Here is a 23190-nt window from a genome sequence, read left to right as displayed (position 1 = left end):
TTTGATTTAGTTTATTCTCTTTATTTTTTTGCCCCTTCATTACATTTTTTTTTTTGCTTAAGACTAATGCCTCCTTTATTCTGCCTTGTCTCTTATTTCTGTTCCCATTCCTTCATGTTTTCCTGTCAAGTGAAATGTATTTCTGTACCCAGTTCTATGTGTATTCTTCCCCTTTGACAAGTCCAGATGAGTTAGGTTCAAGTGTCTCCAACTCCACCCCTCCTTTTTTTAAACTTTTACTTGCTATCCCCAATTTTATGAAATAATTTCCCCTAACCTTCCTCTTCTCCTCTGGTGTAGTCTCTTCTCTTTCAATTCTTCTTTAATATAAACAAAACAGAACAGAACTACTCCCAGGGTCTCTAATTAGACTACCTCCATTACCCCTGATGATGATAAAGTTCATAGGAGATACATGTATCACATCCCTATATTAAAATGTAAATAGTTTATTCTTGCTTAATACATTATTATTTGCTTACTCACATTCACCTTTTTATGTTTCTCCTGACTCCTATTTGGAAGTTCCTATTCCTCTCTAGTCTTTTCATCAGTAATGCTTGAAAATCCTCAATTTTGCTAAATACTAATTTTCCTCCTATTATAGTATTACATATAGCTTTGCTGAATGAATTGTACCTACATCCTTTGTCTTCCAAAATACTATATTTTAAGCTCTCCTTTCCTTTATTAGAGGCTGCTCTATGTTCTATCCTGACTATATGATTACTCAGTACCTGAATTCTTTCTGGCTGTCTGCAGTATTTTTCTTTTTTAACCTGGAAGCTCTACATTTTTTTAGACTTATCTTGAAGAAAGTAGGGAAAACCATCAGATCTCCTTGTACAACCTAAATAATATTCCTTATAAATATAAATAAAATTCCTTATAAATATAATTCCTTATAAATAAAAATATAAATAAATATAAATAATTGTAAAAATTCCTTAGAAATGATGAATAGATTTAAGAGATTAAATCTGGTAGATAAGGTGCCTGAAGAACTATGGACAGAAAGAGGTAATAATAAAAACACTTCAAAGAAATAAAAGAGCAAGAAAGCAAAAGCTGTCTGATGATGTTTTTATATTAGCTGAAGAAAGAAGAAAAGCAAAAGGGAAAGATATATCCAGTTTAATGCAGAATTCCAAAGAATAGTAAGGGGAGATAAAAAGGTTTTCTTAAATGAGGAATGCAAAGAAACAGAAGTTAAACAATAGAATGGAAAAGACAAGAAGTCTTTTCAAGATATTTAGAACTATGAAGGGAATGTTTCATGCAAAAATGGAATAATAGACAAAAATAACAGAGACTTAACAGAAGCAGAAGAGATTAAGAGGAGATGGCAAAACTGCACAGAAGAACTATACAAGAAAGATCTTAAAATTACCAGTAACCATAATGAAGTGGCTATTGATCTGCCAGACATCCTGAAGAATAAAGTCAATTGGGCCTTGGGAAGCATTACTATAAGTTATTTAAAATCCTAAAAGATGATGTTATTAAAAGGCTGCATTTAATATGCCAAAAACTCAACAGCAACTACTGAATTGGAAAAAAACAAACCAATTTATGTCCCAATCTTAAAGAAGGACAACGTCAAAGATTGTTCAACTGAACAGCTATGCTCATCTCACAGGCCATCAAAGTTGTGCTTAAAATTCTGCAAACTAGGCTTCATCAGGCTGGTTTTTGAAGAGGTAGAGGAACTAGAGACAAAATTGCAAACATTTATTGGGTTTTGGAAAAAGCAAAGAAATTTCAGGAAAGTATTTACTTCTGCTTTCATTGACTATGCTAAAGTCTGTGTGAGTCACAAAAAAATGTGGAAAGTTCTCAAAGAGATATGGGAGTAATAGATCATCTTGCTTTTCACCTGAAAAAACTACATATGGGTCAAGAAGCAACACTTTGAACAGAACATAGAGCAACTGATTGTTTTAGGATTGTGAATGGAGTATGATGAGGTTATATATTGTCACCTTATTTATTTAGCTGAATGAACCAAAAGCCAAAATTAAGGTTTTCAGGATAAATAACAATCTAAAATATTTAGGTAATACCACTCTGATAGCAAAAAGTAAATATGAATTAAGAAGTCTCTTGATGAGGGTGAAAGAGGAGAGTGTAAAAGCTGGCTTCAAGTTTTAACATTAAAAAAAAAAAATAAGGGGGGGGGACAACTGGATAGCTTAGTGGATTGAGAGCTAGATCTAGAGATGGGAGATCCTGGGTTCTAATCTGCCCTCAGACACTTCCTAGCTGAGTGACTCTGGGTAAGTCACTTATCCCCCACTGCCAAACCCTTACCATTCTTCCACCTTAGAACCAATACACGGTATGATTCTTAGGTGGAAGGTAAGGGTTTTAAAAACAAACAAAAAACAACTAAGACCATGGCAACTGGTCCCATTGCTTCTTGGCACACAGAGGAAGATGATATGGAAGAGGGTCAGCTTTTATATTCTTAGGCTCAAAGATCATTGCAGATGGTGACTGCAGGCCTGAAATTAAAAAGAAGCAAGCTCCTTGGAAAGAAAGCTTTGGTAAATCTGCACAGCATACTAAAAAGCAGAGACATCATTTTTCTGATAAAGGTCTATTTAGTCAAATCTATAGTTTTTCCAGTAGCAATGTATGGCTTTGAAAGACGAATTATAAGGAAAGGTAAGAGCTATAAAACTGATGCTTTCAAACTATGCAGCTGGAGAAGACTTGAGAGTTTCTTGCACAGCAAGGAGATCAATACTTAAAGCTTAAATACTTTGGCCACATAAGACAGGTCTCATTGGAAAGACAGAATCCTGATGTTAACAAATATTGGAGAAAAAAAGTAGGCGACAGAGAATGAAATGGACAAATAGTGTCATAGAAGCTAGGAACATGACCTTAGACTTTGGGAGATAGTGGAGGAAAGAAGAGGCAGATGTGCTATGATCTGTGGGGTCATGAAGAATATGACACAGCTGAACCTGAATGACTGAACAATAATAATAACAACAGGTCTATATTTTGGCTATGATGTTCTGGGGAGTTTTCATTTTGGTGTTTCTTTCATGAGGCGTCTAGTAGATTATTTTTATTTTTTATTTTGTCTTCTGGTTCTAAGAGATATGGAAAGTTTTCTTTTATGATTTCTTGAAATGTGACTATAATATTTATTAGAGGATCCTTTTTCTCCTATTTTCTCAATCTTCCAGCCTGATTCCTAGAGCCTATGTTACAACCAGGCTCTGAGCACTTCTGGGGAAAATGTCTGGACTGGGCTTTTGTCTTCTTGAGTCCCTCTGCTAATTTGTTGCAGCATTGTTTTCTTCCAGGATCTCATGGGCAAGTTGGACTGGGGACCTGTAAACTTTTAGTACTCCCAAAGTAGTCTGATCCAGGGAAAATCTGATCATTACATTATATCATTATAATCCTGCAAATTCCTTATTTGGGATTGGGTCTAAGCAATAAGCCTGTGGGCTGGTGTCATTTAGAGTTTCAGTAGACTACTGCTAGACTCAGTCAACTGGAAATCCCTGTAGGTTCAGAATGATAGAATAAAATAAAAGCTCTTTCCTGTATATTGTTGCAAGCATCAAGCTAAGCTGAAGACTGGAAGTGAGAACCAGCTTAGCTCCTGAGAATACAGCAACACAGCCACTGTTTGCTTCTGAACTTATTTCTTACTAAGAATACACCTTGGGGACTTCCGGTCAAGATGGCGGCTTAGAGAAAGCTAAAGTTCAGATCTCCGGAAAACCCTTCCCGACCGATCTCAAACTATAAGCTCCTAAGGCGCCGAAATTCAAGAAGATCAACAGCATAGACCCTGGGAATCCTCCTCCTGGACCTGGACCCAGATCAAAAGGTATGGCCCCCCTCAAAAGCCAGAACCCGAGATCACTCGGACCTAAGGGGTAGGAGCGCAGAGTCCAAGGCTCCGGGAAGCCGCAGCCCTGCCCCGCTCAGAGAGCAGGGTCATCTGAACAACAACCCTCAGGGCCTTCTATCTGAGTCCCAGTGAAAGTCACTGCCCTCAGAGCTCCCCCCACAGACAGCAGGCTTGTCTGAAACAACAGCAACCCTCAGGGCCTTCTATCTGAGTCCCAGTGAAAGTCACTGCCCTCGGAGCTCCCCCCACAGAGAGCAGGGTGAAACAACAGCAACCCTCGGGGCGGGCAAGACAGCCTCACGGGCTGGATCCTGCTATCCAAGTTTCAGGGAAAGTCCCTGCCCTTGGGGCTCGGGGAAGCCGCAGCCCATCCCCCCGCAGGCCGCCGAAACAGCCTCATGGCCAGCTATTCTGAAGGCAACTTCCGGAAAGCAACCCGACCCAGAGAGCGGGGGAGAGTGTGGCCTCCTGGTCCGACCCTTCCATTCCAGTTCCAGTGAGGCATATTCAGTTTAACCCAGGGAAAGCTCATAGAACCGACAATCTGCCCAGGACTAAAGCCTCTGAACACCAGACAGAGATAAGAAAAACTAATCCTCCATATTCAGAGATGGCAAACTCCACAGAAGCACAGAAGCCCCAAAATACCAAGAAAAATAAGAAGAAAGGGGCGACTTTGGACACATTCTATGGAGCCAAAATACAAAATACAGAGCAGATAGAAGATGATATACAAGAAAATGCTCCAAAACCTTCCAAAGGAAATGGAAACTCACCACAAACCCATGAAGAATTTGAATCAGAAATGACCAAAAAGATGGAAGCCTTCTGGGAGGAAAAGTTGGAAATAATGCAAAAGAAATTCACGCATCTACAAAACTGGTGTGATGAAACGGAAAAGGAAAACCAGGCTTTAAAGGCCAGAATCAGGCAGCTGGAAGACAATGATCGTGTAAAAGAGCAAGAATTAATAAAGCAAAGCCAAAATACCAAGAAATTAGAAGAGAACATAAAATATCTCACTGACAAGATGACAGATCTGGAAAATAGAGGGAGAAGAGATAATTTAAGAATAATAGGACTCCCAGAAAAGCCAGAAATAAACACCAAACTGGACATGGTGATACAAGATATAATCAAAGAAAAGTGCCCAGAGATTCTAGAACAAGGGGGCAATACAGCCACTGACAGAGCTCACAGAACACCTTCTACACTAAACCCTCAAAAGACAACTCCCAGGAATGTAATTGCCAAATTCCAAAGCTATCAAACAAAAGAAAAAATCCTACAGGAAGCCAGAAAAAGACAATTTAGATATAAAGGAATGCCAATCAGGGTCACACAAGACCTTGCAAGTTCTACTCTGAATGATCGTAAGGCATGGAACATGATCTTCAGAAAGGCAAGAGAGCTGGGTCTTCAACCAAGAATCAGCTACCCAGCAAAACTGACTATATACTTCCAAGGGAAAGTATGGGCATTCAACAAAATAGAAGACTTCCAACTTTTTGCAAAGAAAAGACCAGAGCTCTGTGGAAAGTTTGATACCGAAAATCAAAGAGCAAGGAATACCTGAAAAGGTAAATATTAAGGAAAGGGGAAAAATGTTATCTTCTTCTTTTACTCAAACTCTCTTCTATAAGGACTACATTTATATCAATCTATGTATACTAATATGTGGGGAAAATGTAATGTATAAATAGGGGGTAAAGAAAGACCAAATAGAATAATCGTTCTCACACAAAGATTCACATGGGAAGGGGAGGGGAAGAAAACTCTTATAAGAAGGAGAGGAAGAGGGGGGGGGTTACTTAAACCTCAATCTCAGGGAAATCAACTCTGAGAGGGAAAAACATCCAGATCCATTGGGATCTTGAATTCTATCTTACCCAACAAGGGTAAGGAGAAGGGAAAACCAAGGGGGGAGGGGGAGAGGGAGAACAAAAAGGGAGGGAAAGAGAGGGGGGAGGGGGAGGGAACAAAAAGGGAGGGACTAAAAAGGGAAACATCAAGGGAGGGGACAAGGGGGACTGATTCAAAGTAAATCACTGGACTAAAAGGTAGAGCCGAAGAAGAAAAGGTTAGAATTAGGGAAGGCTATCAAAATGCCAGGGAGTCCACAAATGACAATCATAACTTTGAACGTGAATGGGATGAACTCACCCATAAAACGTAGACGAATAGCAGAATGGATTAGAATCCAAAACCCTACCATATGTTGTCTTCAAGAAACACACATGAGGCGGGTTGACACCCACAAGGTCAGAATTAAAGGATGGAGTAAGACCTTCTGGGCCTCAACTGACAGAAAGAAGGCAGGAGTGGTAATCATGATATCTGATAAAGCCAAAGCAAAAATAGACCTGATCAAAAGGGATAGGGAAGGTAATTATATTTTGTTAAAAGGGACACTAGACAATGAGGAAATATCATTAATCAACATGTATGCACCAAATAATATAGCACCCAAATTTCTAATGGAGAAACTAGGAGAATTGAAGGAAGAAATAGACAATAAAACCATACTAGTGGGAGACTTAAACCAACCATTATCAAATTTAGATAAATCAAATCAAAAAATAAATAAGAAAGAGGTAAAAGAAGTGAATGAAATCTTAGAAAAATTAGAATTAATAGACATATGGAGAAAAATAAATAGGGATAAAAAGGAAGAATACACCTTGGGACCTATAGCATTCCTCACCCTGAAATGCACCTACAAGCTAGTTCCTTTCTCAGTCTATCCTGAATCTATTGTAACATTTAAAATAGTTGGAGACATAAACCGTGGCAGTTAAAATGGTTGAAGATATAAATTGTAGTAGATATAAGAGTGGGTGAGTAAATTGTGACCACAGGAAATATGTTTTCACTACAGTGTTTTGTTTAAAATCAAACATAAGGTGGTCTCCAGGGAAATATTCCCAATTATGAATATACCCAAGTCAACTGGGTTTTATAGAGACTTTAATTAATAATACAATGAGTAATTAAAGAAAAGAGAGAAAGAGAGAAAAAGGAAATAAGTATGAAGGGCCTTAAGCCAACATGGCCTAGACCTGAGTCTTAAGAGAGAGAGATCAGTCAGTCAGTCTTTTATCACTTACCACAAGGTCTGTCTAAGCAAGGATTCTAGTGACACCAGGCCAGCTCCATCTCAGCTGACTTCACCAGAGAGAGTTCCAGCCAGAGTCCTCCTCAAAGAGAGATCCAGCCAGAGACTGTTTCAAAGGGCCTCTCACCAGAGCCTCCAGAGGGACAGAGTCCCCTCAGAGGAGCTCCAGCGAGATCTCCTTAGAGATTGTCCTCCAAGAGCTTCCCTTCTCCAGAGCCTCTCTCAAGAGATTCTTCCCAAGCAATCCTCATAAGAGAATCTCCAAAAGGATTCCTTTTCAAGAGATTCTGCTTTTTCTTATATAGGGGGTTTTCTCCTATGTCACCTCCCCTAAGTCCTTACATCTACCAATCACAGTAGAAATTTTCCAAAGGACAACCCATTCTAAAAACACTGCTGGGTCGACCTCTTTGCTTCTGGCAAGTTTACAAGTTGCCCAACCTTTATAGGTACCTAGCATCCCATTGTATCAATTCTAAAAATAGGCATGGCTCAAAGAACTCCCTGCCTCATCATAAGCATGGGTCCAAGTACTTTCATTGTTTAGCAAGGAGTTTTCTCCCCTAAAGCAGTCTTAAGTATGGGTGGAGTAGAGGTCCTCCCATTTCTGATCCTGGCGAGTTCTCACAGTCAAAATGGGGAATGTTCCCAGTAGGGAATTGTTCCAATTGAGAATTCCCCATTGGAGAAATTTTTTAACATTCACAAGTCTGAGAAATTTCAAGATTTACACTATGACCCAGAATTGGGTAGGAAATGACAGAGCTACTAGTTGGCACCTATCTCCACACTCTGCACAAGGCTAGAATATCCCTCTGTCTCCCTTAGGTCTGGAATCTCTTCTTGTCCTGATGCACAGCATCAGGCTTTTTTCAGTTCCTGTGAGTTAGAATGCTCTATGCATGGTGTGTCCCTATTTAGACCTTGCCCTAGTGTCCTCCTTTTTCTCACTGTGCTAGTCTGTGATAGAAATATGATTTACTGTGATTTTTTCTTTAGGTTTCATTTGCAAGACTCAGTATATCAGTATCAGGGAGCAAAGTTGTAATTCTTCCTACTATTTGGCCACCTTATGCCATTCAATCTCCAAACTTAAGAACTTTTTCTTGTTTGGATTCCTACAAATATTAATTCAAATCATCTTGGGGCAAGAAAGACTTCCAACGGTAAAGGAAGGTTCCTTTGGTTTGGATAGACTCCAGTATTAATATTTTTATTTTGACAGCTCAGCTTCCCTTATTGCCTATGGCAATGCTGAAGTAGCTTCCTGGTCACTCAATGAAATAAAAAGGCCTACCCATGTGGAGCCAGTCTATCCTGGATCTGTGACCCGGAACTAGGTAGTAAATGACAGAGTTTTTATCAATGTCTCAAAACCTCAGAAATTACCTCTGCCCTGTTGACCAGACATATTTTCAAATTGAAACAAAGGGATGGCATCTACTCAAGGGTTGAAATATTCTTATTGAATATCCTTTCTATTTTATTGTTAAGTTAAATTCATCTTGTTAATTTCTGAATGATCTATGAATGACTCATTTTAGTTTAATTTAGTTTAACTTGAACTAAAAGACACTAGCAGGAGTGCTACCTAAGCACTTCCATCCTGTTCTTAATCTTCTTCCTTTCTTAGCCCCCTTTTCCTCTTTTAAAAAGAAGGTGGTACAATAATAATAATATATTCAACAATATTAGTGTATTTTTATTATAACCCTTACCTTCCATCTTAGAATCAATACAATGTATTGGTTCTAAGGCAGAAGAGTGGAAAGGGCTAGGCAACGGGGGATAAGTGATTTGCCCAGGGTCACACAGCTAGGAAATGTAAGAGGCCAGATTTGAACCCAGGACCTCTCCTCTCTGGGCCTGGTTCTCAATCAACTGAGCTACCCAGCTGTCCCCAACATTAGTGTTCTTACAATAAAGTGATTTTTTTATATTCTACTGCTCTTCTCTTCCTCTTGACTAGATCCCAATCATAAGTTCTTATCCTTTTTTTCCTTAATTCCCACTTTGTGCTTAGACCTTTTTTGAATATTGTTTAGAAGTTAAATCTTCCCTCTCTAATTCTACCTTCTCTCTGAACCACCTTTCCTCCCTCTCCTTGTTACTACCATTTCCTTGAGAAGTTCAATTTCTATTCCTAAATCTATGTTTTTATAAGTGTGTACTCAACCTAACTTTGTCCAGTTCAGCTTAAAGTTAGGTTCTTATGATATCCACTCCTATTATCCCTTCCATTATGTTCTTCATTGGTTTTCAAGTTTCAAATTTGTTCCCTGACTCTAATCTATCCCAAGTACCACTATCAGACTAATAATTCTAAGACAGGGGTCTGATAAATGCAATTCCCTTACACAAACCAACCTTCAATAAATCTCTAACTGTCTTTAAGTAAAGCTCAAATTCATTTCATTAAAATGGCATTACTCTCCACAGCTCAGTTCCAAACTACCTTTACATCCTTATTTCCCACTATTTCCCCTCAAGCATCCTGTGCTACAGACAAAATGAATTATGCTATTCTTCAATCACTTCTTTTTACTCCTGTTTTTTCCTTGGGTATTTCTTTTGCCTGTGATATACTTTTCCACTAATCTTTGCCTTCCTAAATTCTATTCACTCTAAGATTCAGCTTAAAATTTCTCCTATAAAGTCTCCACTGAGGGACTCTCCTCCCTATTCCAGCCTGCTCCTGCATTAGAAATTAATCTCTCTCCTTTGAACCCCCAAAGCACTTAGTTCTCTAATGGAATATTTTGCATATTACTACAATCACTTGTGTGCCTGTCTCCCAAACTTGCTTATAAGTTCCTTGAGGGCAGACAGTATGTCATACATATGTCATGGCCTTCTAGGCACAGTGATTTGTACATAGGAAATGAATAATTTTTTACTAAATTATGAATCTGTGAAAGAATGCTTAACTTCCCAGGGGTTTTTTGCTAAAGAAGCCAATTCTCTAAAAGTGCAAATACACATTGGGAGATGACCCCCTCGAGATAGATAAGATTTGGAATGTGTGTCCAAGGGAAAGGAAAAACTTACTGAGTATAATGAAGAACAGCACTGCTAGGAGCCATCAGGCCACAATGTCTTGACAAGGTCACTTGTGGCAGCTAAAGAGGTCAGAGTGGCCCCTTGGTAAGATGTGATTGCCCACTCAGTCACCTTTGCATGACCTCTCTAACATCCCTTACCTATGGAATTGACATGGTTACTATTCCCCCCTAACCTCAGAAGGAATAATACAAGAGCAAAAAACCTGTACTCTATTTCTCCAAAACATCACCAAAAGATCAGACCCTCAAACCCAATCCCAAAAGACTACCATGAGTTAACTTTTACTTAGGTACATAATTCCCAGTAAAACCGTAGCTACAAGCCAAGCCCAGAACTTTCCCACTCACAGAAATGTATTCTCATGAAGCCAGCATATTAATCAGTCATAAAGGCCCATACAAAACGTGCAAGTACACCAAACTTCAGCATACCTCATGATTCTTCCCCTTGAGAAACTCGCTAGTAAACCCTGAAAAATGATCAGTCTAATATTAAATCTGAATTGTGTTCTCAGTACCTCTCAACCTCAATGATATGATTGTTGAATTGTCTTTAAGAATTTCTTTTTTAAGATTATTTCTTTTTATTAAAAGTAAAAGGTAAATTTCTTTGATTGTAAGCACAAGCTCCTCACAGGGTAATGAGAAAATTAAGCCACCTGTGATGAAATCATTTATCTTGTGTGAAACCTTTATTCTGTCAAGAATCTATAATCACAATACAAGAATATAGAATGTTAATCAAGTGATTTGTTAAAAGTTAATGTATCACTTTCCAAATTATCTCTATTTAGACAAGCATGTTAGGTAATGTATCTGTGTGCCAAAAAAATGGTTATAAAAATAAACATCAGGCCTGGGGATGGTGGGAGCAGCTATCTGGTGCAAGGCATGCCTATGGCTGAGTGATAAACAGCTGTCTTCCATTTGTCATTTTCTTGACTCACCATTTGTCACCTACTGGGAACCTGTGGAGCCACGAGTGAGGCTGGACCTTGCCTGTGGCACAGCACCATACCAAAGTTCTTTATTTACCAATCTTCAAAAACTAATAATCAAAAACAGACTATTCTGAAGTAGAAAAGAAACATCATTTATGATGACTAAAGTAAAAATAGGCACATGTCTAATGTAAGCACTCCTTTGGAAGTTATACTGATTTTAATATTAATTATGATGGCTAAACATTTATGCTATATTTCTTACATAAAAGAATTTAATCATGTTTCATGGCCAACAGACAAAAATTGCTTCAAGCTACGAAGAACTACAAAAATAAAAGATAACAATTAAAACACATTGGACAGGTAGATGTGCACTTCCGTCACAGAAATGTCTATTAGTCATTAATTCACTGGTTATTCTGTGCCTTCATTTCCATTTATTTAAAATGGGGATAGCAATCACTACACCAATAGTAAAAAAGAATTCATATGAAAGTAATTTTATGATTATAAGCACATAATCAGAAACATATAATTAATAATGAGGGCATTTTCCATTTCAGTTTATCAATAAAAGACCCTAACTCACTTGGCAATGACAATGTCCTTTTCTTTCAAGGCATCCGCCTGTCTCCACTCAGCCTGTCTCAGTTCCATCTCAAGAGTATCATGACTGGCTTGGTGTTCAAGAACTTTGGCCTCTAACTTCTGTACATGTTCTACATTGGCCTCTTTCACTGCAGTGAGCACTGCATCTTTTTCTCTAGCAAAACGATCCAGCTCTTCATGTCTGAAAGATAGAAAACAAGAAAGTTAAAAACAGCCTGGCTGGATATTAATTTTAAAATCTCTGAGATTCCAGCAGTTCAATTTCTAGATTCCATTGGCCAGAAATATTGTCTTTCCTATATGAAAATTTCCATAGTACTTTGTACCTCTCTTGTGGCAGTTATGTCTTTACTTTGTATTATATTGGTATGGTTTTCAGATTTCTCCCAAAAGACTGTAAGGTACTTAAGCATAATATCTGTTTTATTAGTCTTTGTATCTTTCAAAGCATGAAGTATAGGGTCTTGTATGTAGGAGGCAAACATCAAAAGGCTCCTACTGATGTGTCTTGTCATTCTAAATAAGTATCTTACCATCTTGATCTGCATTTAGTCTACCTAATAGAAAGGAATATAAGGTAAATATCTGAAAATGAAGCCAATGAAAACTCAGCATAACTCAATTCCTTTGTATATCAAATGGAAAATGCTAGATAGAAGAAAGTTTGGTGAAAAAATAGAGACAATATACTCCAAAATACACTTTATTAAACTTGTTTTCCATTTCCTGAGTGATAGGGAATATGAGTAAAATCTATCCCAAAGCACCAAAAGAAAAACATTATACCAACCCATCTCTAAGCTTTACAGGATGGGCCTGGTTCTTGATGGTCCTCTGGATAAACCAAAACATGAAAATCTGCTGAATTTACATATTCATGATTCAAAATTTGGGGAATTTTTTTTAAATTTGGGTATCTGTTTTGATTGCTGAAATAGACTACCTCTTACCATCTAGCTCCAGCCTCTTTCCCCAACTTCAGCCGATACCATAATCTGAACACAATCTTCAGCAGAAACATACCTATCAGAATCAAGCTATCAGAATAGAGGTGAGAACTCATCTGAACTCTCCAACATTCTTCTCCAAAGAACTTTAAAATAACTCCTTAAAATGAATTCTGGAATAGAAGAGCCATGAAAAGTTTGAAGTAAAACAATTTTCCATCCCAAAACAATTTAGGAGGTAAGCAGAAAAGGTTTGTCACACAAGAATGATGGTTGGGCATGGAGCACAGCATAAAGTATAGGAAGCCCCTTCTAGAACTCTCACCCCACAGAAGAAAAGGGGGTCAGACAATTGGTCATACAGAGATTAAAAATGATTCTGCTGGTGCAAAGTTCAGGAGTCTTTTGCATTGCCCCCACACAGTTCTGGGTTACAGTTCAGGCTAGAGAAGAATGCTCACGGTTGCTCACAAGGGAGCAGATCTATCTCAGCTTCAAGGACAAGAGGAACACTATCACCTGTGGCTGCAAAGGAACAAGGTCTCTTCCTGGGTTAAATCCAGAGTACAGGCCAAGCATGCAGTGACCATACCTCTCCACCATCATACTACCATTGATCTACCAACCCCTGGAACTAGCTCTGAAAAATAGCAGTATAAAAATTTGGGGTATCTTTTTTAAAAATTGGATATCTGTTTTGATTGCTGAAATAGACTACCTCTTGCTATCTAGCTCCAGCCTCTTTTCCCTACTTCATCCCTTGATGAGCCTGAGACAGTTCCCCCTCCACAACAATAGCAGGGCCTAACTTTCATATAAAGTTACAAGACAAGAAACAGTCTAGAAAAATGAGCTAACAACCAAAAAATAACCTTAGTATATAAAGTTGCTACAATGATAAGGGAAGATCAAGACAAAACCTCAGAATTCAATCATGTTAAAATAGGTGCAAAGCAAAGCCTCAAAGGGGAAAAAATGTGAACTAGACACAAGCCTAACAAGAATTCCTGGAAGACCTCAGATGTATTTAAAAAATCAAATGAGACAAGTAGAGGAAAAATTGGGGGAAGGGGAATGAGAGTGATTCAAGAAAATTATGAAAAGAAAGTCAACAGGTTGGCAAAAAGGCTCTCAAAAATACTGAAGAATACCTTAAAAAAATTTTAGCCAAAGAGTAAAGAGACAAAAAAATCCACTGAAAAGAACTTAAAAATTAGAATTGGGCAAGGGAAAAAGCAAATGACTCCATGAGACATCTAGTATAAGCATATATTCCTTGTAGTTGAAAATTATTAAATAAGTAGACCTAATGAGTCCCCCCCCACACACACACACACTCTGGTGGAAACAATAGAACTGAAAAAATATTTGAAAAAGGAAGAACTCTGAAAAAGAAGAATATGCTTAAAGAATTCCTTGTCAGGAAGAAATATTTCTTGATTTATATCACTGCAGAGGTCTCTAGAGCCATAGATATTGAGGCCATTCTCCATTTTGGAAAGTAATTTGGAAGACCTTCCAGTAAAAACTGCAAGATTGATAACCACTTCTGGAACAATGGAAAATAGTGATAAATGAAGAAAGCAATCAATAATCTCTATGGAAAACAAAAACCACTACAACAAAATACCACATTATAAACTTTGGATCTGAATCAGTATCTTGGGGAAGGGATGGAAATCCTCCTCTCAACTGTCACATCTAGAACTGTAGAGGAAGGCAGGGGCAAAGTATCAGATCTCTATGATAGTATCCATACTCAGATCATCTTTATATCTAGCTCTATCAACCCATTCAAGACTAAAGAAGGGGTAGAATATGGAACTGGCACAAGCTCTCATTTGGGTTTTACTCTGAGGAAGTCTCCAGATGAGATAACTTAAGCCTAGCTCAGCTTTTTATTCCAGGACAACAAAAGGAAGAAGGGTTTGAAACTAGGCAGGATGCCAGCCAAAATATCCAACACAGTAAAATGTCCTACCCTGGGACTGTGTCAGGATAGGGCAGGGCTTGGGCCCACCACCTCTATCCAAAATAATGGAGGTAAATCCTATCCCTGATAAAGAATTTTAGTTGAGAATTATGGCAAAGAAGTCAAGAACTAGAAATTTCCATGACCTCAGTCAGATTGATTATCCCACCCAGGATACAAAGGCTAGGATCTCATACTCAGTGAACCTATCAAGAATCACTTTCCATCTCAGTGTCATAGAACATGATGGAAGGAAAATAAACAATTAGGAACCGAAGGATAAACCTACCAAACTAATGAATGCCTTGAAACAGAACAAAGTAAAAAGAACTCAATGATTCAACAAGACCAAAAAATAGTAGAACAAGTCAAAAGACTGAAAAATCAGAAGAACATGTGAGATAGCTAGTTAAAATGAACACTCTAGGAAATTAGGAAGAGGAAAATTGTAAAGCATATCTTTTTCCTTGTGTGAAATATTATGACTCTTCTTTTTCTTTTTAAACTCTTACTGTCCTTATTTTTTAAATTTAATTTTATCGATTAATAAAGAAACATTTTTCATGGTTACATGATTCATGTTCTTTCCATCCCTTCCTCCCACTCCCTCCCACAGCCAATGCACAATTCCACTGGGTTTTACATGTGTCATTGATCAAGACTTATTTCCATATTATTGATATTTGCACTAGGGTGATTGTTTATAGAGTCTACGTCCCCAGTCATATCCCCATCGACCCATGTCATCAAGTTTAATGTCCTTTTTAGAATCAATACTGTGTATTGGTTTCAAGGCAGAAGAGTGATAAGAAATAGACAATGGGGGTTAAATGACTTGCCCAGGGTCATACAGCTAGGAAGTATCTGAGATAATATCTGAAACCACAACCTCCTGTCTCTAGGCCTGGCTCTCAAGCCACTGAGCAATCTAGTTACCCCCTACTATCACTCAAAGTCTAGACTAGAATATAAATTCCTTAAGGACATGTACCATACCTTATATGTCTTCTATATCTCTCACTGCAACTACCACAGAACTGAGCCCATAGTAGGCACTTAACAAATACATGACTGATTGAAACATATTCATTACAGCCTGCTGCTCTACCAAAGTATGATCTGGTGGAAAGAACTTGAATTTGGACTCAAAGAACCTGGGCTCAAATCCTACTTTTTTACTGAGAGACAGACAGACAGACAGAGGCAGAGACAGAGACAGAGTGAGAGAGACAGAGACAGAGAGAAAGAGAGAGACACAGAGACAGAGAGACAGAGACAGAGACAGAGAGAGAGAGACAGAGAGAGACAGAGACAGAGAGACAGAGAGAAACTCTGGCTTCTTCTGATATCAGTTAAAATTTCTAAGCCCCAGCCAGGGGAAGAGAAAAGCAGGGTCACTAAGTTAGTCTTTCACCCACCAACAGTGACTAGTCTAAATGGAAAGAAGTCTGTGTGTCTGTCTTCTGGTCACTCCTCAAGTGTCTGTCTTCCAGTCTCTCCTCTGAGTCCAAATCTTTTTTTTTTTTTAGGCACTAATATGTTACTTTAATAGAAACACTTTTTTTTTCCAGCAGTTAACTGGCAATGCCATCTCTGATAAAGCTATTAATTACTCAGTAACAGCTTTATGACAAAGTTAATGCATCATACTGAAACATATATTCGATGATTGATTATCTTTGGCATATTTTTCAAACTGAAGAATCTCAAAAGGCAACAAAAACATTTTGTGACTGTCTGCACATCATTTTAGTCACCTCCTTACATTAGAATATGAGAGCAAAACAAAAAGTGGAAAATAGAGAATATGTGGAATACTTTTAATAAAGAGTTTTACATACAGTACCTTACATATAGAACAGTGTGTTTGCAAATTTAAATATATTTTGAATGTACAGTGGTGTGTACTCTTTTCAAAGGTAAATTCAAGTTGACCATCTATCGGTTCTAAAATGCATTTATACAGATCACTAGAACTGATAAACAGTAGTGAGGCATGAAATGTTCAAGTATCTTAATAGCATTAGTTAAACAGCCTCCCTTTAACAGTCTTTTAAAGTTTTTTTTACAAATTTCAAAACCTGTACGTACATTTTTAATTTTTAGAAACTTTCTGTTAAAAGGCAACATTTAATGTTAACCATCAATTCTTATAGTCTATGGTAATAAAACTAGACATGTGTAGATATAAATATGTATATGTTATATACATATGCATGTGAGTGTATGTTTAAAAACAAGCATACACGGGTACACATACATGTATATGTAGCACTGGGTGCAGCAAACAATGTGTATGAGCACTGGCACACAGTAGACCTAGGCTCAAAATCCAGCAAGAGCTAAATGACAACTAAGTTGCCTTTGGTTTCTGAAGTTTGTCCATTCATGACCAAAACTTAAAAGATTTTAAATAAAAATAACCTTCAACAACCAAGTTGCCCCATATTTAATCTAGCAGTTTAGTAAACCGCAGCCACAAACTGGTTTAATGCTCTCATTGTTCCTCATCCCAGCTGAGGTCATTCAGTTTGTTCCTAAGGATTAATACCAAGCACACTGACTCAGGACCAAAATAGTTTGAACCCTGAATACTGCAACAGAAATAGGTGTGAGTGCATGTATGTAAGCATGTACATATGCATACGCACATATACACATGTGAACACAATGAAACATGCACACATCTGCATGTTTCCATAAACATAGGCGTGTGTGTGTGTGTGTGTGTGTGTGTGTGTGTGTGTGTGTGAATACAGAAACATTTTGGATAGACTGCAAGCACTGTCAGATTTTGGAGAAACAAAATTTCCAAGTCTTAAATTCTCATTCCAGTGGTATCATCATTTTTGGCACATTTTACCACTATAGGCCTCTCACGTTTGTTTTTTTTTAGAGAATGACTACAATGAGGATTTCCATTCTTGTTTTTTTTTTAAATATATCATTTGGAAAAATAAGTACTCCACAATTTCTTGACATTCCCCTAGCACCGCCCCTCTATATCCTGCCCAGAAGTAAACCTTGTGTCTTAACTGATTGTGATTCATCACTCAGGAAAACAGTTCATGATCCTGTATGAATTTATAGACCCAAAGCATTTGTGTGGCTGAATAAATCACATATTAGACACAGTTCTTTTTAGATCTGTGTCATATTAGCAATCCAGTAGAACTCTTTCAAGAATTCTGATTTTTTTCTAGAATTCTGTTGTGGGTAAAATGTTAGTTTGTAAATTTGTATCTTTCTACTAAAACTTTAGAAAAATATTATTTTTATGGGTATCTTGAGGTTCAGGTAAATGAATTCTGAAAGATCCAGTTGACTAGTTCTACTTTGTATTGATCATACTCCATATCACCAATCCTCAGGATGTATAATTACCATTTGCAGGTTTCGCACAGGAAATACTTTGATAATTTTAGATACTGACCTTTTTGACTGGATTAGTAACTATTTTTCTCTCTGAGGCTCCATCATATTAATATAAATTTTAGTTACAAAACTTAGTAAAAAGTTACTAAGTTACTTTCAGCTATTCATTGTCAGACTGGCAGATAATATAGTTTGCTGTACACAATCATGTTCTTTTTCTTATTTCTTCCTTTTTGTCATACAGAACAAAGAGTTGCAATTTACTGTACTTTCCCTATATCAATCAGAAGCTGTTTTATGTGGCGCTTAAGCTGTGGTAATCTTGTAAGAGGATCTGGTGGTTCCAACTCTCCTGTGAAATCAAGCCAGCTTTCCAGAACATCAACTTCTTTTTCAATCAGATCCATCCTGCTGGTGACTTCATTTTGGACATTCTCTATGTGTGTGAGAAGGTTGAGCTGCCACTGAAGATGAGAGTCTCCTTTTTCTTCTGTATTTCTTTTTTCATTATAGACGAATAATGTATTCCCTTCTGCTGAATTATGTTCACTCATGCCATCTTCTTTTATGGAAAATTGTAAAAAGTTTTTATCTTCTGTGTGAAATTCCTGTTCCTCTTCAAAACTACTAATATCTTCATCATCAGAGCTCACAGGATCAGATGACTTACAATCCTGACCAAAATTTTGTGGTTTCTGGTAGCTGTGCTCACTTGTAATATATGTTCCTTCCATTTTTCTGGGCAAGCTAGGAGTCTCTTTATGATTCTGCGCAGAACATGTTCTTTCTTCTAGATTAATAGTGTCTTGCACTGTCATTTTTTTCTCTACCCCAACAGCCATTTGATCTTGGTCTTTTCACTTTCCTGAACAGGCCCAGAGATGAAGGTCAGGATGATGCTTATTCTTTAGAATCCCAATTTTTAGTTGTAATCCATGGAGCACTTCTGTCACACCATATACATCAGCAAGTAGATGATGTGTTGAAACTATCTTTTTGGCATTGAAGTGAGAGTAATTTTCCTTTAAAAATGATAATCCACACATTCGCCCATTGTTCAACCATTCCTTATCATAAAGGTATTTTGCACTCCATCTCTGACCTGGTGGATCCCTGCAAATATAACAGATATATTGCTCAGGAATGCTATCCTCCAGCAGCCCCATACAAACGCTGTGCTGCCAACACAGGCACTCTTCACACTGAATCATAAAGCCATTCTTCTCATCCATTTCACAAATACACCTGACAATTTCATTAAGGGCATCATCTTCATCTTGAGACTCTTCAAAATTGGTCGAATCAAAGTCCTGATTGTACTCATCTCCACTTAGAAGCAAACTTTCAGTTGAAGAGTCATCCAAGAACTCAACATCTGATAAGTTTTCTCCACTAAGATAAACAGATAAATAGCTCTTGGATATTGATATGACGTATTTTTCTCCGTGAACATGCTTCGCAGAGCCAGAGAACTCCCAGAGGACCGAGTGAGTGGAGAGGAGCACCTTTCCAAAAATTCTAGAGAACTGTCTTCATAGTCTGAATAGTCATACTGTTTGGATTTCTTTTTTTTCTTTTTCTTCTTCTTTTGTTTTGGCCTGAAATGATCCTTATCTCTTTTCTCCTTTCTCTCTTTATCCTTTTCTTTCTTCTTACCAAATGTCGTTGAACTTTTCTCTTCCAATTTCACTTTTTTTTCTGTTTTCAATACTCCCTCAGGTACTGATGGCTCTTGATTTTGAGAACTGATGGAGAACACTTTTCCATCAGTGATTGGAGAGGGAGAAGAAACCTTTTCTACCGAATCATCAGGCAACGGCAAAGTGGCTAAATGTTGTGATCTTCTTCTCCTCTCACTATGTTTGGAAGGTCTAGGGGGATTCACAGGTTGTGATGGACTAGTTTTATTAATCACTGAAGAAGGAAGCTGAGATACAATCGTCAAATCCTCGACTTGTATTAACTCTGGGGAAAGTGGCGATTTAGGGGGTTTTATACACCCAGAAGAATCTCCAGATTCATGTTTGCATTTCTTGCTGCGAGCCTTCCCTGAAGACAAAGTTGAGGATAACAGTGCAGGTTTCTGAGTGTTGGCAGAACTGCTAATGTCAGCTTCATTTTTTTTTCTGACTTTGAGGTTTAGGTGAAATCTCCTGCTCCAGCATTGGAGCCGTTTCACTGCAGCAGTCTTCTTTTTTTTCAGCACCATCCACCCCAACAGCTTTGGATGCCAACAGACCAGTAATCTTGTTTAGACGAGCTCTCTTTGCCTGAAATGAGTTGCCTTGATTACTTTTCCTCTTGTGTGATAATGTGCTGTCTGGCTGTGGAAAGATCATCTTTGGAACATTCTCTACATGGAGTCCTACAAATGTTTCACTAGATGTTGGGAGCTCTTCCTTTTTCTCAATTTCTTGTATGGCTGTAGAGGTTGATGTTTCTTCCTTCTTTGAAGGTATTTTAAACCATTTTCTTTCATCTTTATCTTTATTGCTGTTTGCACTGGTTCGAGGCTTACTCCCTGTTTTGTTCTTGGCTGCTGCAGCAGCAGCTGCTTTGACTAAAGCTATCCAATCCTGCCCCTTGGCATCCTCTGGCATGGCTTTAATATGCATTCTTTTTAAACATCGAATAACTCCATCATAGAATTGTACTGTAAATGTTCCTTCTTTGTTAATTGCTTCAATCTTGGCGGGGTAATATCGACAGTCTGTCCAACATGCTAGAACTTCTTCTCTAGCTTTAAAGTCAAAGAATTCCTCCTCATCTTTCAGTCCTTCTTTTCGTAGTGCTGGTCTTTCCAAAGGTCTCAAATGATTGCTATCCCAGTAAATCCACTCATCATAATGATGACTCCAGCGTTCAAAATGGACCAACATCTTACCCTCATAGTCTATTTTTTCAATTCGTGATGGGTACCATTTTTGTAAGTAGTCCAGTGCCTCCAAACGAGCACCAATCTCAAAAGTGATTCCAGGATGATTTGGGGGCTTTTTGCTCATCTTGAGAGTCTGTTCTTCAGTTTTCTCTTTTCACTACGACTCGGCCTCCTCAGCTCCGCTCCGTTCCGTTCCCAGCGGTTGGGCCTGGCCAGCGCCGGTGCCAGAGCCCGAGCCCAAGCAGGACAGCCTGCCTGGGTCTCTGCCTCAGCCCCGGGGGCGAGGAACCAGGGCGAGCCTGTGTCCACAGCACCGTGTCCGGTGTGGGGGAGGAGGGAAACGGGCTCAGTCTCCTTCAAAGCCCCACATAGCCCACAGCCGCCTCCACCTACAGCCTCAGCCACCGCCTCCCTCCCTCCCTCCCTCAGCAGGGAGGCCGACCTGAGTCCAAATCTTGAGTCAGAGACCCTTCTCCAACTCAAAACTCGAATCAAATATATCTCCTCTTCTGGCCTTTCGTCCTCTTTTTAAAGAATCTTTTTCTCTTGTGTCACCTCCCCTAAATTTCACATCTACCAACCACAGCAGACGTTTCTCTCCAGGACTGCCCATTCTTTAGTTCTCACCTTCTTTGGTTAGATTATATCTTTTTGGGTTACTTAACACCTTTTTTGGTAAGTTCACCTTTTGTAGTTACTTAACACCTTTTTTGTGGTTAAAATGGGTAGATGTACTTAAAATGCTGAGTTATCACTTTTTTTGTAGATTAAAATCTAAAAATAAGATTGTGGATTACAATTCTAGCTTCACTATAAAGGAAGAGCTAAGTACCTTCATTGTTACAGTCAGGAGATAGCTAAATCCAATCTTCACAACTGACTTGAGAATATTCCTTTATATGAGGGCAGAAATGACTGGAAAGTTTAATGTATTGTCATTCCAGTGAAGACTATCTAATTTTAAGCATTAACCAAAAGAAGGGAGCATTTGTCAGGGATATAGGGGAAGGGAACCGAAATGACAACAGATTGTCTTTGGTCTGTTCTATTAATTTATAAAGTTAAACCTTTCTACTTTTTCCCTCTTGCCAATATCCCATTTGCCACTTTCCTTATTTGCTATTAGTATTTCTAAGGAGCCAAAACTACTTACTTCCTCTTAAATATTTCTTCTTCTTTTTTCCTGATCAGCTGTACAGACTGGAGTTTATCTTCTAAATCTTTTATCCTAAAAGATCCATAATTGGAGAAGAAAATAGACATAAAGGAATTAAAATAAAAAATACTGAAATGAAAGCAAAGAACATAGTATACTTCCAAGCCCACAGTCTCTATCCCTAAATTGTTTTATACTTCAATTTAGCAAGCTAGACCTTCCTGGGAAAGGCCAATTTTGAAATTAAAGAGTTCTGTGGAAAGTAAGGGAATGGGGGAAAACAGTGGTGGTGACTGAGAAAGTGATCAGTGTTCAACTAAGTATTGATAGAACCATAGATTGTGGCAATCTGGACAGACTAGAGATTACTAGGTAACCACTGCCACCAGAGAAGAAATACCATGAACAGCTGTTTAGGGCTGTGGAAACTAGTAAAATAAATTGACCTAATAGTAATAAAAATAAAGAAATCAAGATTATAAAAATACATTGTACCCCAATTGAAAAACAGTCAAATGATATAAATAGGCAATTCTCAAAATAATTAAAACTCTATAATAATTTTAAAATGCTGTAAATCACTATTAATTAGAAAAATGCAGATTAAAACAACTCTGAGGCACTACCCCACACCTATCAGATAGGCTATTTTATTATGACAGAAAAGGAAAATGGCAAATTTTAGAGAGCAATTTAGATCTATGCCCAAAGGATTATAAAACTGTACATGCCCTTTGACCCAAAAATACTATCACTAGGTTTGTATCCCAAAGAGATAAAAAATAAAAAGGGGAAGGACTTCTATGTGCAAAATAAAGCAGTTCTTTTTCTAGGGGCAAAGAATTTGGAAAGTGGGGGGATAATCATCAATTGGGGAATGGCTGAGTAAGTTTAGTATATGATTGTAATGAAATACTATTGTGCTGTAAGAAATGACAAGAAGGAGGAGCTGAGAAAAACCTGGAAAAATTTACAGGAATTGAAACAAAGTTAAATGAGCAGAACCAGTGGAACATTGTACATAGTGACAGGAATACTATACAATGAACAACTGTGAATGATTTAGCTATTTCTCATCAACACAACGATCCAAAATAATCCCAAATAATTCATGATAAAAAATGTCATCTGCTTCCAGAGAAAAAACTGATGGGAGTCTGAGTCTAGACCAAAAAAAACTTTTTTCACTTTCTTTCTTAATTTTTTTTTTGATTAAGAGTTTCTTCCACAAAAGGATTAACATGATTGCACA

The 23190-nt window shown here is 38.0% G+C and overlaps 2 protein-coding genes across 14 annotated transcripts in view; both read right to left on the bottom strand.

The window, feature by feature from the left end:
• The window catches only part of CCDC57 (coiled-coil domain containing 57), a 323421-nt gene that overhangs the window by 181176 nt on the left and 119055 nt on the right, over positions 1-23190 (bottom strand). For all 13 annotated transcript variants that reach the window (XM_007482813.3, XM_056817294.1, XM_056817295.1 and 10 more), the window contains exons 6-7: positions 21936-22010; positions 11591-11791 (exon numbers count right to left, since the gene is read on the bottom strand). In XM_007482813.3, the coding sequence (XP_007482875.1) occupies positions 11591-11791; positions 21936-22010 (276 nt within the window). The remainder of the gene's footprint in view (positions 1-11590; positions 11792-21935; positions 22011-23190) is intronic.
• On the bottom strand, positions 16336-21814 carry LOC103104360 (PHD finger protein 20-like protein 1). Its single transcript, XM_016430697.2, is given in 3 exon segments — positions 16336-19315; positions 19318-20035; positions 20037-21814. Coding segments are annotated over 3 exon segments (2739 nt in total). The 5' UTR covers positions 20907-21814; the 3' UTR covers positions 16336-18164.

Source organism: Monodelphis domestica, chromosome 2, assembly GCF_027887165.1.
Source record: "Monodelphis domestica isolate mMonDom1 chromosome 2, mMonDom1.pri, whole genome shotgun sequence".
NCBI lineage: Eukaryota > Metazoa > Chordata > Mammalia > Didelphimorphia > Didelphidae > Monodelphis > Monodelphis domestica.
This window is presented reverse-complemented; position numbering and strand designations above follow the sequence as displayed.